Here is an 18,271-nt window from a genome sequence, read left to right as displayed (position 1 = left end):
TTACTGAAGATTGTTAATGGCGTCACAGGATTCATGCTATTGGATGATTAATACACAGAGCTGTGGAAAGGATAGTTATATATAGGCAGAGAAAAGTATAAAACATTGTTTCCCTGAGAGATGACCAATGTGTGGACCACACACGTGCACAGATACACACAAAAAAGCTTGCTTTTCCAAGTAATAAGAATATCCCCTGATCCATGTATTTCAGTTTCAAGGATCCACATTTTATAATATGGTCATTGTGCTGGAAAAACAAAGGGAGTTAAGCTTGGAGTAGCCTTGAAAAGAAAAGAAAATTACTCTGGGGAAGAAGCCATTAAAGAGCATTCTTCAGCTTCTTGCAGGTTGATTTCCACTGTTCAAGAAACACACTTAAGTTTTGAATGGTTATATAAACTGAAGAAGCAGTTTGTGATGGGACATATTTCCTACATTTTGTTCCAATAGATCTAACTCTATTGCAAATGTTCTTTCACTCATATTGATATGTAATGCAGATAATAATTAACCTCGCAGAAGGATTGTGAGAATAAATGAATTAGCAAATACTCTGCATATCATCTATGCTCAAGTGTGTGTGTGTGTATTTCAAAAATGAGATCAGAAGAATAGATATAGAATAAAGGTACATTTATAGAATATGTATTTTTCTTCTGTTTTTAATTACTTCTTCCCCAGAGTAATTTTCTTTTCTTTTCAAGACTACCCAAAGCTTGACTCCCTTTGTTTCCTCAAGCTTAAGTTGGGTCCATGATGTAGTGTCAGCTTCCTTGATGGAAGGGGTTGCCAACCTTGAAAGAAGTGGTAGTGCATTCCCCTTCTCAAGAGGCCGTCCTTGGATTCAGTGGTTTTTAATGATAACTCTAAGCTGTTAGGGACCTGGTGGTGCAGTTGTTAGAATGCAGTGGGCAGCTAACTCTGCCCACAGCCACGAATTCAATCCTGTTTGGCTCAAGGTTCACTGGGCCTTCCATCCTTCCAAGGTCAGTAAAATGAGAACCCAAATTGTTGGGAGCAATATGTTGACATTTGTAAACTGCTCAAACAGTGCTGTATAGAGTGGCATATAAGTCTCAGTGTTATTGGTCTAATTACTGATCACTTTCCCGCCTTGCCCTTTTGAGGAAGGTTGCTGAGAAGGTGATTGGTCTGTAGCTGATAAGAACTGTGGAGGAATTAGATTCTCTTAACCTGTTTCAGTTAGGTTTCAAGCTGAGATTTAGTACTGATATAACTGTAGAGATGGTGGTGGTTGTCATCCATCCTGTGCTTCTTGATCTCTTGGCAGCTTTTGATACTGTCAACCATGGCCAACAAAGTTCACCAAGAGATCCAGCAGGTCTACTGGATCACACTTTCCTTATTCAAGTCTTAGATCATGAGAGTAACCAGTGTGGTTTCTGTCCTGTGCCCAAGATAGGATTCTGAATGAAAAAGGTTTAGATAATATATTTCTTCGGGAATTGATGCTGTATTACTGCAGTTGACAGATAACTAATTCATAGAAAATCAAACAAAATAGAAGGAGTATACTGATAGAGATGTCAACATCCTAGAAATCTTAAAAATGTTGTCAAATTCAAAGTACCTCTAGTACAGTGGTTCTCAACCTTTTTAATGCCGCGACTCCCAACCGGTCGTAAGTCGAGGACTAAACCGGTTGTAAGTCGAGGACTAAACCGGTCGTAAGTCGAGGACTACCCAACCGGTCGTAAGTTGAGGACTTTCCCTGCCCGGGAGCGCCGCGCATGCGTGGTTCCGCCCGTTGCGCCGGCCGAGGTGTAGCTGGCAAGCGGCAGAGACGGAGCAAGCCGACCAACAGCTGGCCCAGCTCAAGGGAGGTAAGGCACCCACCGGAAAAGGGGAAAAAATGGCGGACAGCCTTGCTTGGTGACCCCCGTGAAATGGTCAATCGACCCCAAATGGGGTCGCGACCCATAGGTTGAGAACCGCTGCTCTAGTACTAGAAAATGAAGTTAGATCAGCTCTCAAGTTATTACAAGACTAAAGGAATTGCTTGAATAACTACAGAAATATGGCAATTAACAGAGGAAGAATTAGTAAAGGCTATGTTAGAAAATCTGGAGAATGACACAGATTAGAAAAGGACCATATATATGCCAAAGAAGCCTTAAAGGTATGTGCAAATGATCATACAATATCCTTAATTTCACATGCTACAAGAGAAAGAGAGATGCCCAAAGTTTTAGAAAAGACTGAGAAACATGACTCATTGCTGGATAATTGAGAAAATGGAAGAATATAAAAAAAGTCAAAATGTTCTTCATTGACTATGGAAAAGACTGTGATTGTGGCAACCATATCAAGCTATGGAATGTATGTAGGGAAAATGGGAACCCCAGAATATCTCATTGTCCTTATGCAAAATAGTGGCAGAGCAAAGAAACACTTTCACATAATTAATTGTTGTAACTGCAGCATCTGTTCCTGAGGAAATTAGATTGGACAAAAATTAGCTATACCGTAATTGTATCCTGTAAAGCAGGGGTGCCAAACTGCTGGCCCGTGGGCCAGACATGTCACCAGGAAACCGTGCCTACCCCATTGCTGGCAATGGGGGAAAAGCTCCGATACGTCGTGTGATGTCACGTGACATCGCAAGTTTGACATGTCTGCTGTAAAGTAACACACTGCATGAGGAATTGCTCTTGAAAAAAAGCCAGAAGGTGGCTGATCCAAAATGTGATAATTATGATGTTAAATGGTAAAAGCATAGTAATATCATGGGTTTATTGAAAGTTGTGTGCTGATTGTCAGTTCCTTACTGTGTACACTTTAAGGCATTGGTGTAGAACTTTAATGTTCTAAATAACTTAAAGTTTGAGCATCTAAGGAAATGTTTCTCCATACTCTACATTGTTAAAACCTGCTGGACTGTCCCTTTTGAGTGAAGCCACATTTTTCTAATATAACGTAGATTATGGAATGCACTCCTTTGGCAGTTGGATTTGGTCCATACTGTCTCAGTAAAAACCCTTAATGATCTATGTATTTTCTAGCTTTTAAATCCATAATTGGTTTTAGTGTTAATTTTAGTTCATTCTCACACACTCTTTAACAATTCAATTAACTTTGCTTATAATGAAACTAGATAGCCTGCTACAGCCACTTGTGTTTGATCTCTCAGTTAAAGCTCTCAGATGGGGGGGGGGGGGAAGAAGGCTTCACACAATGAGTGTCTCCCAGGAGAATGCTATCTTTCACTTTTAAACTCCTTAAAGGATCATTACTTAATGGGGTACATGCAGATTGAAGCATTTATAATGTCTCCTTTAAAGGAACTATGAGATCTGGTATTAACAAAGAAAAAACCCAACAGCTGCTCCATTTGTTAAGTCAATTCTTATACTGGTACCCAAAATGGGTACCAGTATACTTTCTGGATGCCAATATAATTTTTTGAAGTTACATTTCCTATGTTCCTAAGTTATTTTATATATAGTTTCTCATATAGTGCCTAGGAGCTATTTTACATTCTGAAAATTTACTTGAAATCTTTTACGAATCACATTTTTCTAGCTGGTGTATCCTCAGCCTCCTTGTTTCCAATCTGATTACTTACATTTCTGATAATTTACTTCTGGGAAATCAGTAAAAATAATTATGGATGGACTTGTCATTCGAAAATAGTGCAATAGAAGAAGGCAATTGTGTTTGGGTCAATTGGGTCACTAGGGAAGCAAGATGCAGGGTTATATTCCTTTTGTCTAATCCGGCATGAATAAATAACATTTTTATCACATTTCTTCCTGAAATCACATGCTTTAGATTTTAGAATGTTCCCAGTATAAGTCAAGACAGCATGAAAAGCAAATTTACTTTCCAATATCAGAGACACAATATTGCTAAATACCAATTGCTTAGTTATGTTGAGGTGCTATTATGATGATAGTGTCTCCTGGGCTTCCGGTGGACATTCGGATCCAGCAAAATTAATGTCTTATTCAGTCTGTACCATTTTCCTATGATTTACCCATGGTTCTTTTGTGCTTGAATGTAATTGTTCTATCTTAAATGAATTGTCTAATATGCATTTTACACTAATTGCAATTCCATTACAATCCTGCCTAATAAGTAGCAATTATAAATTAATAATAAACATCGATCTGTAATGCTTGTGCCTATGTACAAATAACATTTTTAATCTCCTTAATTTCCAAGCTCTTGCTGCAAATCCAAAAAAGCACAGAATGTATTGGAATGCCAAGTTCTGATCTTTAAATCAACCCAAAATTCAGGTAATTTTATATTCGAGTTGATGAAGATTAGATTCCTTAAGCAACTCTTGAAGTAATGAAGTGAAAATCTTTTGGAAATATAAAAATGTGTGGGGTGTAATGATTTTACTGGAAGAATAAATATTTAGACATTCATTTGGAAGACAATTAATTTCAGTATGTATCTTGTCTGTTGGCACCTGTCTGTATAAGATAATCTAGTTGTAGTGCCATCATCTAATTAGCAGGAACGGTTGTGCTTGGGCTTTAATAAAATCAACTTTGTTATACTTCAATTGAGTAGCAATATTAAATCATAGTCTCCTGCTTCTCGGTGCCTTCATGCCTTGATAAAATTGATTCTGCTTTCTGAAGCTGCAGGGTTTCAGCCTCAGCAGACACTCCAAACGCTTGAGAAGCTAATGGCAGGTTTTTAGATACTTGCTTAGTTTTCGCCCCTTCCCTTTCACTAATAAACCTGGTAACTTGCTGACATAGAGAGGGAAAGACAGAGAGAGTGGGCCAAGAGATTTAATATTTTATCTGGCCTAAAGGGAAGAAATGCCTTCTTAGAGACATTCAGTGTCATTTAGTGGAATTTTTACCACAGAGCAGGAATTTATCCAGAGGGCATGAGTTAGCTGCCTGTTCATGCAGTATTAATCCAGACTGTTGACAACATAGAAGCGCTCTTCCAATAGTGGGAGAACAACAACAACAAAATCAATTTGGCAATCTAAGGGAAATCTTAGATCTTCAGACTTCTATTTCAGTGGTACAATTGGTATTGATCATAAATCTAAGATATAGAAAGATTCAATTGGTCTGATGAGTCATGTTCATGCTGCATGTTTTATTGGAAAAAGATCAATAACTTCAGCACTTGCTTTAATATTCCCACATAGATTTTCAGGCAGTAGGTTTTCAAAATTTACTGTGACTATGAATAATATAAACTTTAAAAAAAATTAAAGTTATTCAAATGTTGAAAGGCAATATAGAAGCGGTTGAGAGCTTATCTGGAGCCTGTCAATTTTCTTTCTGCCTTTTTTTATTTGAGTTGATTAATTGGTTGACTTCATAGAAACTTGCATAGGGTTTCCAAAAAAGACAAAGAACAACTGCACATCCATTATCTTTTCTTTTGGCATTTCTTAAACTAAATGACTATAATGCAGTTAAAATTAAGCACTTTATTGGCTTTTTCTGTTAATGCAGTTTTCATTTGTGTAACAGTGATCTCCATCTAACTGCTTTTGAGATGAGAAATAACAGATAAAAATAACGGATCCTATTGTTATATACATATTTCAACCATTTTCAGTCTTACATAGGAAGAATCTTATTAATACAGAGATCTCATGCATGTCTACATGCATGCATATACATATTATACATATTATACATATATACATACATACATACATACTAGCACTGATGATGTTACCTAGTTTGCATAATGAAACATCTGCAAGAAAACAACTGAGCTCAGAGAGCACCAAAGACTCCTCATTTCAACCCTGGATTTCAACCAATATTCTCCATTATTAGTAATACATATTGCCTGTCAACCCTATGAGGTACAGCAGATCTGTAAACTGATTGCACAGAAAGAGAATAACAGTACTTCATAGAGTTATGGAATCTTGCAAATCTAGTTTGGCTTGACATTTCCTCCTTCCTATACCCAGGTGGTCAGAAAGGAAGCCAGCCTGAATCTTTCCCTAACACTATATCCTTCCCCAGACTTTAAGAAAGGCTTCTTCTCTTGTTATATGCAACAAAAATAAAATAGTTTTGAAGATACGAGTCTCGGGTATATTCATATTCAAAAACTAAAACACAGATCACTGAGCCTAAAGAATTTATTTAAAAACTTAGCTTTCGTCAGCATCTGCCGACATCGTCAGAGTTCTAGCCAGGATTGAGAATCACATTCTTATAGTCACGTTCTTATAGTCTCTGTAACGATGAGTGTCAGCAAAAGACTTGGAACCAACATGGACAGGGACGATGACAGCAAGAAAGAACAACCAGCTGAAACCGCAGCATCGTATATGCAAACGTCAGAAAAGTGCCGAGATGACTGCGTGCGGCAGAACGCACACTCCGCATGGGCGGGGTGCGAGGAGAGCAGGGCGCCGAAATTCAAACAGCTGCCAATGAGCGCGATGGAAACAACTACGGGGTGGTGGGAGCCGAATAGACAGGTAACACGCTCATTAGCCAAATGCTTGGTGTTACAGAGACTCTAAGATCCTCAATCCTGGCTAGAACTCTGTCGATGTTAGCAGACACTGATGAAAGCTAAGTTTTTAAATAAATTCTTTAGTCTCGGTGATCTGTGTTTTAATTTTTGAATATTTAATTATCTACCATTGATACCAAAATGTCTGCAATCATGTATCTTTCCTGTCCACTTCTAATCCTTTGCCTTCATGGAATTTTGGGGGGATGAAATCATCTTATCAGACTAGAATTCACTTACATATTTAGTATTCCCCACACAGTGCTTACTTAAAGAAAAAATATAATTTATAATGACGCTTCTATAGTGACTCGTGCATCTTTAAAAAAAATTGAAAGCAAAGAAAACCCTTTCATCGTTGTAAATGTACTGCAGTTCTCATTGCCTTAATTCTTTTATTGCACATATGTACAAAAATATATTGATGCTTAAAACTAGGTGATTAGAAATGTCTTTTGTACTTCCAGCAATAAATGGTACTCAGGCAGGATTCTCCAAGCCAATAGGTAAAGGGTGGAGGGGAGAAATGTATCCACTGTAGCAATCCATTAAACAGACTTGTATGCCAGATCTGTGTACACAAGCTATTTTTGTAATTTCAACACATTCCATCCAAGCTTTTATTCCATTAAGCTAATTTAACAAGAAAGAAATCCAATAACAATAGCTAACATTGAAGAATTATTTCCCCAGAGAAAGTTAACAATACTTTAACATCAAGTAAGAATGTGTAAAGAATGGATTATGCCTTCCTATAAAAGGAAACAGGAGGAAAAAGTCCAATATCATATACAAGCAGTTTAAAACTTACTCTGTTTTATAACAAAAGATGGAGTGTTAGTGGTTTTTATGGTAACCTATGTCAGGGCTTTTCAACCAGTGGTATGGGTACCACCTGTGGTACATTGGCACCTGGCAGGTGGTATGCGACCATCCTAGAAAAGTGGTAGCAGGGGAGGGGAATGAGCTGAACCAGTGGCAGCACCGCACAAGATGGCTGGAGCTGAAGGGCTGTCAGGGCTCAGCGGAAGCGCCAGGATCAGTGCCACTTTCCAGCTGGAGTTCGGCACTGATCCTGGCACTTCTGCTGAGCCCAGAAGAAGCACCGATCAGCTGGAATGTTGCAGCATCTCCAGGGTCTTGTGATTTACATTCAGATGCTTGGCAACTGATTCATATTTATGACGGTCACAGTGTCCCAGGGTCATGTGAAGTGACCAAAACCTGCTGCAACCACCCAGCAGATGGGTGGAATAAAAACCAAACACCTCCCCCACCCTACCCACGCTGCCAATCCTCAACAGACATGCTCACAACAATGAAAACCTCGGACAGGAGAAAGAGCGCCGCCGGGCGGGCAGGCAGGTGTGTCTTGCTCGGCTGTGGCTTGGGGGGCACTTTTTTCGGTGCCATTGTAACTTCGAACAGTCACTAAGCGAACTGTTGTAAGTCGAGGACTACCTGTACTTTATCACTTTTTTCCTTTTTTTTTTTTTTGATCAAGTTTTTGACAACTTGCTGGTGGTACTCGGATGTTGCCATATCCTAAAAGTGGTACAATGGGTGAAAAGGTTGAAAAGCCCTGACCTATGTAACATGAATATTCATTATTTGTTAAGGTTAAATATTTAAGAACATTGACTTTGGGGTTTGAGGATTAGATTGGATTGGATTAAGAGAAATATTTAGCTTTTTAAATATAAAGTGATTCACGCTTGATAATTTATTATATATATATTTCTTTTTACAACCCTATAATCCCTTGCTTTGGGGTGGGGTCGGGCCGACTGAATGGAGCTGAGCATTTACTGGCCGGCTGCCCTTCCTTATGCCTATGCAGAGTTCTCAGAAGATATTTTCTCTTTGTGTCACTGCCTGGGATTGAACTCTCAGCCTTCCGAATGGGAGGCAAGCATCTTCACCTCTAGGCCACTGTGCCGCTCATTTGACAATTTATTATAAATTAAATTAAAATTAGGGAAATAATATTTTATGAATATTTGTATTAATGTTGATTAATAGTATTTCAAGATACTGGTATTATCTGTTTAAATTTAGAGAAAAGTTGTATTGTTATCTCTGGTCTAAAAGAAAGTCGGAGGTCATCTTTGTTATAAATTTACTTATTGCATTTTTTGTCATTTTTAATTTGTTTGGTTATTCCCTTTCTCTTTCATGTTAGCTTGTATTTTAATATCTGATTTTAGAATTTAATAAATATAGTTTATTAATATAGTTTTGTGCTATATATTCAAAGATAGCTAGCTGGCTATAAGTCAATCAGTCTGTCAATTAATCAAGAGAATACTCCCCAAGAGCACAAATTTTGTCTGTATATATGTTAGATCAAGTAGACAACTTGTTGTGGAGTCCTTAGTGCTGTCTGAGCTTGGTTGGTCTCTTCTGTTTGTTGATACTTTTGTTAGGAGCTATCTCTTTCTGCCATATCTTTTTTTCAGGAAGGAGTAGTCTCCTTTGGTAGTTTATATTCATATTTCTGGATTGTGGGAAAGTTACTATTTTTTCTAATAAATACTTAATTGAGTGGGAAGAAAAAGTCTTATAAAATGTTGATAGGTAGGTAGGTAGATATTTTGGTGTACTTTTACATTGACTTCAAAGGAAACAGAGTGATCTTGGAATGCAGATTGTGACATTCAAATAGTTATATCTCTGTTTGTCTGTATGTCTGTCCATCCATCCGTCCGTCCTTCCATCCATCCATCCATCTTTCTATCTATCACTAATATCTATATCTACACACACACATGTGTGTGTATGTGCACGCGCGCACTCCAGTTATTGCTGAAATATAGTCACATCCTTGCTACACAGCATGCGGAAAGATGTTAGGATTTCCAGTTGCCAACATTTGGAAAGCCATTGATTCTGAAGGTGTGATCTCTAGAAGTGTATTATAATATAAGATGGCCAGTCAGTGGTCATAAAAATCACATCCTGTTTAACGTAATAAACGATTTGTTATTTACCATTAGGGTTTTAGTGCTTCATTATTATATGTTACAGCCTATACCAAATAGATATTTTACAACTCCTTTAACTTGTAATTTTTTTTAAAAATGTAGTTGGTATTGCTTGGTTTTACTTTTAATAGTTTGAAAAAGTACAGTAGATAAGAAAAGGCATTGCAATCAAGTTCTCATTATTCTTTGTCGACGAAACCATTTGTACATTTTGCCATCAGGGTTCAGAAGATGCTGATACTTCTGAGAAATGATGTAAACCAGAGGATAAATTATTGAATTAAATAGACCATTGTAAAACATAATTGTATGCATAATTCCTAGTCAAAAGCATCTATAGTTGATTGTTTTTCTGCTTCTAGATTGCTGCAATTTTTCTTTCCATAGTCTCAAATGCAGACCAAAATCGTCTTTACTTTAGCATTTGTCCCTTCATGATTTGCTTTGTCTTCTTGAGTAATTTTAGGAATTGATTTTTAAAATAGATTCTGGTCATGTCTTTCTTCTGATGCATATGATGTCTATTTTTTTTTTTTTGCCTTTTACAATACTCTGGAAAACTACTATTCTACAATTTCTGTAATTTCTAAAACTGCATTAGTCTTTAAGTATTTCTTGGTGACAAAATTAATAAATCACTGCTTGACTCTCAAGTCAAATCAAGCAGAAAACATTTTAGATAAAGACTATAGTGAGAGCCAATTTAATGTAGCAGTTAAAGTAATAGGGTTAGACACCAGGAAACGGAGTTATAGTCCTCCAAGGGCATGGAGCTAGCTGGATGACCTTGTGTCTGTCACTTTTTCTCAGCCCTAGGAAGGAGATAGTGGCAAATCACTTCTGAAAAACGTTGCAATAAATCTTCAGAGATTTGTCCAGATAGTCACCAGGAGTCAACACTGACTTGAAGGCATCACCACCACCACCAACCAAAGCTACTATATTTAACATTTAAGTACCTGTGGTACAATTTCCCTAATCTACATGATGAACATTTTAGTAGATACTACATTTATTAAATTTTATTAAATTTATTAAAAAATCAAAAGAGAAGAGCTGCATGAGAAGACTAGGAAAAAGCATTGATTTACATAATACGTGGCGGTGGAAGTAACTTCATACTACATTAAGGTTTTGCAAAAGTTGAATTAGGTGACAGTTACCAAATAACCTTTCTATTTTTATTTAAATGTGTTTGGGGGGAAATAACAAATTTTATATAATATTTGCAGCTATGGTGCCAAGTATAATGTGAAACCTAATGTACAGTGAAGGAGTGTATCTGAATCTATAAATTATTTTTCTGTTTGCTTTAAGGTTTTGGATATGCACCGACTGCAGATGGGCTGTTTTTTATAAACTCTGCCAAAAAAGCTTATTCTAAGAAGAAGTGTAACATTGAACTTGCAGTCAAAGGCACGTGTGAAGCCAAGAACTATGATAATACAGCACATCTTACTGCTGGTGCTGTTCTGGGTATGCCTGCTACAGCCTTGCTTGACAGCAATGGTGTTTACTAGGACTACGGATCACCAACCCCCAACTTTCAGAACTCATGGAATAGGAAATGATGGGAAAGTTCTGCACCGTCAGAAACGAGGCTGGATGTGGAACCAGTTTTTCTTGTTGGAGGAATATACTGGATCTGATTACCAATATGTAGGCAAGGTAAGTATCATGCACTCTTCTATTAATCCAACATACTGCATTGAATGGGAATGGCATGAAATTATCCTTGAGTGCACTTTGTTTCGTTAAAAATAAAAAGCACCAGGGCTTGGCAAATAGGAACAGCAGGTTGATAGACAAATGTTCTTCTGGGAGCAAACCAATTAATAATGATGTCATTGCATGGCATATTGGTGACATTATAGTTCCTTTAGAATTTGAGTTTTGAATCATAATGTCCATTAACACATTCAGCGCTCCATTTTTCAAATGACACATCCTACCGATTTCTCTAAAATGCAAATATTCCCCACCTTCATTTGAAAAGAAAGTAATTTTCTCCAGCAAGCCTGATGTAAAAAATGATTTATGAAGCAATACATGAACTAGTTATTAGGAAGAGTGTTTTAAATTCTCTGAAAAAGTAGGTAAGATAGGAGAAAGCCCTTAAGAATTTGCTCCTGGCTTTAATCTCTTGAAGTAGAAGTAAAGCAATCTTAGAAGTGTGTAGATATTTGGCCTATACTTTACTATACAATCTGGCTGTAATAAGTAATGATTTATTGATTAATCATTTCCCCAGCAAATAAAGTCAAGTGATTTCAAGAAAAGATCTAATAATTTAATGTCACAAAAGCTACATTTGTGCCTCTGCCTGTTTTAAACCACTTTTCTGGCTCCGAACTTTGAGTCTGAATAAGTATATTACAAATATACAAATTTAGTTTGGTAATTACACTAGTCGATATGATATAAAACAGCAAACCCACAAGATAGTCAATACCCATAAATAGTAGCTGTACTTTCAGATTTGTCCAGTGGACAGTAGAATATAGCAGTGAGGGCGAACCTTTTAGAGACCGAGTGCCCAAACTGCAACCCAAAACCCACTTACACATCGTTGAGTGCCGGGTGGGTGTGGCCCATTGGGTGGGCGTGGCCCATTGGGTGGGCGTGGCTGCAGTGATAACGGCAGACTGGGTGGGACTAAAAAGTTCAATCAATCAATTCCAACTTTGCAAGAACTTTTTTTTCCCACAAGAAGTTGAAATTGACTGATTGAACCTTCCTTTTTTTTTGCACATGGCGGCGGAGGCCTAAAGAGAAAAGGTTTTATAAAACCCAGCTGAAGGCCTAGAACTGGGGCGATGGCACGTGTGCCCACAGAGAGGGCTCTTAGTGCCGCCTCTGGCACCCGTGCCATAGGTTCGCCACCCCTGGAATATAGGATCACTATCCTGGAATTTTGAAATGGTATTTAAGATTCTATATCACACATGCAGAAGTTCTTTGGAAGCAGTTGTTTGAAATGGAAAGGATTTTTGGATAGCATAATATTTGATACCCATTACCTTTCAGAAAAAAGCCTACAGACATGTCTTGGCAAATATTACTTTCTGCCTGGATATTGTTCTCTCTTTCCTGTAGAGTAATCAATAACTTCAAAAGATGCTTGAAAATATCCAGGATTAATTGGTTCCATACATCTCAGTGACTACCTGTGAATATATTTATAAGTTCCTGACTTGTATCAAATTACTTTACTTCTCTTTGTAGGGAAGAACTATAAAACAGAATTTCAGATGTTATATTTGCATGTGCTATAAGTCATATTTGCAATCACAGTGGTACATATGACCTCTATGGCTCCTTTTTTTGTAGTGTGGTATTGTATAAATATATTGTTATAACCGTGGGTAATACATACATCATGAAATATCGTTCGTGTAATTGTCTGAATTTGTTCTGTAGTTGCAATAACAAACTGGAGTAAAGTGCAGCAACAGGATGCAGCCATCCTTATTATAAATATTCAGCGGCATCGTTATCCATATTGCCAGAAAGTTATTTTACAATGTATATATTTTTCCTTTTGTTCAAAAAGTAAATCCACAACATCTTTGCAATCCAAATCAGGTCTTATTTTAGGGATCCTATCTGAAGAAAATAAATGATTAGTTTTTTTAAGGTGTATTTATGGAAAGGAAGATATGTTCCATCATTATTCCTACCACTCCTGATCTTACAGGAAAGGTTTACAAAAACTGTAATTCCATTCAGCTGAAAAATTGCGGTAGTTTTCTGTGACCTTTCAAGAAAGGACAGTTAGAAATGGAGGTAATAGAACCAGAAGTGTGATTGCTAGTCTCTCATCCTGAGTTTATTTCTTTAAAATCCCAAGATAGATTTTTTTTTCCTCATTTTAACATATATATTTTTTCCTGGAGACTTACCTTCCTTAAGGGGAATATCAGAATTAGATGCTCTAGTTACTATTGGTGCTTAATTAAATGTGAGTGAGGAGAAGAGCTTATGTGGAGAAATGTGTGTGGAGAAAAGCTATAAATATATATGCCCTTTTGTACTAAACAAGTATTAGTGCTCCACATAAATGCATGCAATGCTAGCCAATTAAATTATTAGCATTTAAATCAGAAGAAGTGAATCATATAAATCAGCAAAAATAATATCAATGATTTATGCCTGTCCGAGGTCCTTGGGAAGAACTCAGTAAGTGGATAAAATGCCACATCCAGTCTAAACATCTGGCTGAATATGCAGGCAACTGTAATAATTTGTTACTTGTGCTATTCCAAACCTAATGTCTAAATAAATGAATAATAATATTTTTAAAACCTAGGTGCCATTACATATCTGTCAGGCTGGGACAGTCATAGTTTCAGGGATAATCTCATCAAATGTTCCTGCTGCAGAAATCCTTTTAAAAAAAAATAAAAATAACCCATACATATGCTTCTGTGCACATTATACTTACCACACACCTGAAAGCTTCTTTTGTGCAATTCCCATAATTTGCCACTGACACCCAGAAAGTGCCACTCAGGCATATTTTGTGGCTTATCACTTCAAGCAAGCAGCACAGAATTCTCTCTTAGGTAGCATAAATTGCTGTGAAATGATCTATGTAAACAGATTTTAATTTGTGATTGGAAGAGGAGACAACAGTTATTCAAGCTGCTTATGTTGATTTCACTATCATAATCTATCCTTGCCTCTCATTTTTGTCTGCCATTAGAATATACTGATTCACTCTTTCTTTAAATTAGTTCTTTTCATTTTATCTGTAATCAACTTTCCCCCCCTCCCAACCTGCATTTCCATATAACAAAGCACACTCTTGTACAAATCATTTGTGCTTCTTTTAACAATCAGCAGAGAAATAGACTACCTACTAACTTTATAACAAAATTTGTACATCTTTTTTCCCCCTAGACTAGTTTCAAACTTTAGTAAACCAGCCTTAAGATTATTTGAGGCTGAAACTCTTATACACATTCTTAATCTACACCAAGCCCAAATAGGATATTATATGAAGGAAAAAAATCTTATACAAAAATGCTGAAAGATACATATTTTCAGATCTACAGAATGTTCCCAATGCAGTATTTTACTCAGGTTTGATAAGACAAGAATGCTCAGAATAGAGGACATGGAGGCTAGTCATGACATACCGGCTAAATATTAGCTTGTCCCCAAAAGGCCTGACAAATGACTGTCCCTCACCATGGTTATCATGGCTGAGGATGTCTAGGTTTGCCATATACTTGCTAACCCCCTTTCTAGAACAGCAAAACCTTGATAGCTAAAAATATTTGGCAGCCTGCAAGTTATGGTACTCACACTAACCTTTCCCAGAGTGAAGAAGAACTTCTCCAGGGCCTGAGATAATGTGTTATCATTGCCATTATTATAAGGTATATTTATCAAAATCCCACTAACAGAATTCACCTGCCCATATGTCTCTGGGGAAACAGAAATTGCCCAACATGTGTAGCTTCACTGCAATTTTAATAAGGATCTGAACAAGGATTATAAATTATCCTGGCTGCAATGCCTCCCAGGAAGGACAAGAGACTACTCTGCAAATTTTCTTTTCTCAGACTGCAAACATGTTAGCTACAACATTGTAGCTAAATATAGAGCGACAGCAATTAGAACAAAAATGATACTTTTTTTTGTCAGTACCTACTTTATTAGTCCTACCCTTCTTTTATTCTCGTTGGTACTGCTGTTATTTGATTGTAATAAAAAATAAAATAATCTTCAGTAAGGATTCTAAGGTGCACAATATCATGTATTTGATCTAGGTTTGTTAATTTAATTTAATTTAATTACTTAATTTATTACTTGCAATTGTTCATTTGATTGTCCTTCCGAGATCTTGGTCCTTAAGATTCACACGCCTTATTGCAACTCAGATATATCTAATATTGCCTATCAATGCTTTGGATTTTCAGCCAACAGTATGGAATCATTTGCAAACAATACCGCATATACCCAACTAAGACATATCCAGTATCACTATAAGCATTCCTTACACACTTATTCATAAATATACTAAACAAGAGAATATTGCACATTGTTTTTTTATTCCCTATTGATTAGATATTCAACTTATATTATGAGTGATTTATGCCCATTACCTGTGTATCCTTCATTAATTATTCCAGTGTTTCTCCTTAAAAAATCCAGAAACAAGTTTCTCTGTAAACTTTTATAGTCTTTTTTTCCCCATGTATACATTGAAACAAACAGATATTTTTTTCAGGCAGACACTCATCATCATTCTGACTCCTTGGGTTTCTAAATAGACCAATTTGGTCCTATCCTCCCATATCACCTTAAGAGTTTTTATTTTTATTTTATTTTTGCTTCTGGATCATATTCATTTTAATAAGTCCCCCCCCCCTTTGGTTAAACTCATATTATAGCTTTCCATTATGACCATTCAGTGGAGCTTAATACAAAGTATACCAATCTGTTATCCTAATTTCATACACACTTAAAACAATCTGAATGAAAACAAGTCATAATTTGCATATATTTTTAAGTATTTTATTCAGAACAAAGTTAAAATACAAAAAACCAAACTCAATAAAAATCTAAGAAGACATATATTTTAGTTCTTTTGCTCATTCATTCATTTCTGCATCTTCATTTCTCTTCATTTATTTCACTTTGAAAGATAAGATCATATTCAGCTCCTTCAGCAAGAATCACACTGTTTCTCTTTTTTTTCAGTTTCACAGACATAAATGATGACTATTTTCTGTCTTTCATTTGTTAACTCATGTTTGTTTGTTTTTTACCATTTACCCTTCTTATATTTTTTATTTCAATTTTCTGCATGCAGTAGTCATCACCAGGTAACGCTCAACTACCCATCATTGCTTTGGTCAATCAAAGTTTTCGCATAATGTAATTTATTAAAAAGATAAAACATAGGTTAGGTGACCACCATTACATGTAGGTTGGAATGTTGTCTGGATTTTCAGAAAGGAGGGACTGCTTTCCAGAGGAGCAAGAGATGGCAAAGTTTCAATAAATAAGTTGGGAGGAAGGGGATCAAGACATCACATGCCTAAGAATTCTGAGCTTATATCTTTATGATGCTAATCTTTAAATAGTTTGGTTTAATTTGCTTTAGTTTGGCAAGATTTCTGTCTATAGATGTGAAACAATAAAGGAAACAGCTTAGAAGAAACTCGCATGTCTTAGTTTCTGAAGCTGATATCATACCATATTTAGTCAGGGCTTTTTTTCTCGGAGAAAAGGTGGCGGAACTCAAACCTGGCCACGCCCTCATCAAACCCTAGGACCGCCCCTTTAGAGAACAGGAATGCAAGTAAAATTTGGGAGGGGCTATTTCCGGTGTGGGAGGGGCTATTTCCGGTGCGGCCGGCCCGGAAAAAGGTGCCGGAACGCGGTTCCGCCGCGTTCCGGCTGAAAAAAAGCCCTGTATTTAGTATTCCTTCCTAGTGGTAAGGACAGCAGTGGTTACTTTGGCCTATTACAAGCACAGTAAAAGCCAGCTTTATTCCAAGGTTCTATACAAGCTAAGATTTGTAATCTAGAGATTCTCTTACAAGCCAACATGCTATTGGTCACATTCCATCAACTAAGAGGTACATTCATTTTACTGATAATCATTCAGTATGTGCCATTATAAAATAGCTACCTGTAGTTCCTTCTGTCTTCTGTTTTGATTTCAACATCATGTTGCTGTTGGCTCTTTAGAATTCCTCACTGAAATAGCAGTGTTTGAAGCAATATTGCTAGCATAAAACCCTGACAGTTTTCCTGCATCTCAGCAGAGGTACAGGTGGGCAGCATATACACTTAATACATAAAAAATATAAAGAAATAAAGATAAATTCAAAAGTGATGTTGATTAGGTCTGACTCTTTTTGAAAATTGAGACAACATGCTACTTTTATAAAGAGAATGAAGAATCAATTTCTGTTTAAATATTATTTTTAAGACACAAATCCCAGAAATCTACTTGATCAATTCAAATTTGACATGTGGCATTTGCTGTTCCTACCAATCATGACAAAACATATATTTTTTAAAAACAAAAGAGTACTGTATTGCAGGGGGTCACCAACCCCCAGTCTGTGGACTGGCACCGGTCCGCGACGTGCCTGCAATTGGGCCATGCAAACAAGCAAAGCTCCATCTGTGGGATGCAGGCAGCATTTCCCCTCTGGTCCGTGGAAAAACCTTTCTCCACAGAACGGGTCCCTGGTGCCCAAACGGTTGGGGTTGGGGTCCACTACTGCATTGGGTCTTTCATCCTAAGAACATCTTTAAACTATAATTGTTAAAATCCTAGATAGACAAAATCCTGAATATTATTAAGGCGCTGCAAATCAAAAAGGGCTTTCAACCCATAGGTGCATTTTTGTAAAGATTTTAGTGCAAACCAACTTGATTTGAACCACTTGGACATTTGGGCCACTCTGACATTTGGTAAAAGACATTATCTGGTAGATAATGGGGAGCAGATTAAAATGACTGCAGCTACTTCATGGGGGGGAGGGTAGAGTGGAAAGAAAATAAGGATGGTAGACATGACTAGTTTAAACAATGTGATTTGTTGCAGTAAATACATCTGTTTGTGTGTGTGTCTTCCCCGTAGCCTTGAAGGAGGCGGTGGTGAGGCCCCTTCTTAAGAAGCCTTCCCTGGACCCAGATGTATTAGCTAACTATCGCCCGGTCTCCAACCTTCGCTTTGTGGCGAAGGTTGTTGAGAGTGTGGTTGCGCAGCAATTCCCCCGGCACCTGGAGGAAACAGTCTATCTAGACCCGCTCCAGTCGGGCTT

At 37.1% G+C, this 18,271-nt stretch overlaps 1 protein-coding gene across 1 annotated transcript in view; it reads left to right on the top strand.

The window, feature by feature from the left end:
• Positions 1-10,891: 10,891 nt before the first annotated feature.
• LOC107282946 (cadherin-10) overlaps positions 10,892-18,271 on the top strand; it is a 92,049-nt gene continuing 84,669 nt past the window's right edge. Inside the window, exon 1 of the mRNA XM_015810784.1 lies at positions 10,892-11,144. Coding sequence (XP_015666270.1) covers positions 10,914-11,144 — 231 coding nt within the window. The 5' untranslated portion in view covers positions 10,892-10,913. The remainder of the gene's footprint in view (positions 11,145-18,271) is intronic.

Source organism: Protobothrops mucrosquamatus, unplaced genomic scaffold (genome assembly GCF_001527695.2).
Source record: "Protobothrops mucrosquamatus isolate PMUCROS unplaced genomic scaffold, P.Mucros_1.0 scaffold20, whole genome shotgun sequence".
In the NCBI taxonomy this organism is placed as follows: Eukaryota; Metazoa; Chordata; class Lepidosauria; order Squamata; family Viperidae; genus Protobothrops; species Protobothrops mucrosquamatus.
The sequence above is the reverse complement of the archived record's forward strand: the minus strand, read 5'-3'. Positions and strand labels throughout refer to the sequence as shown.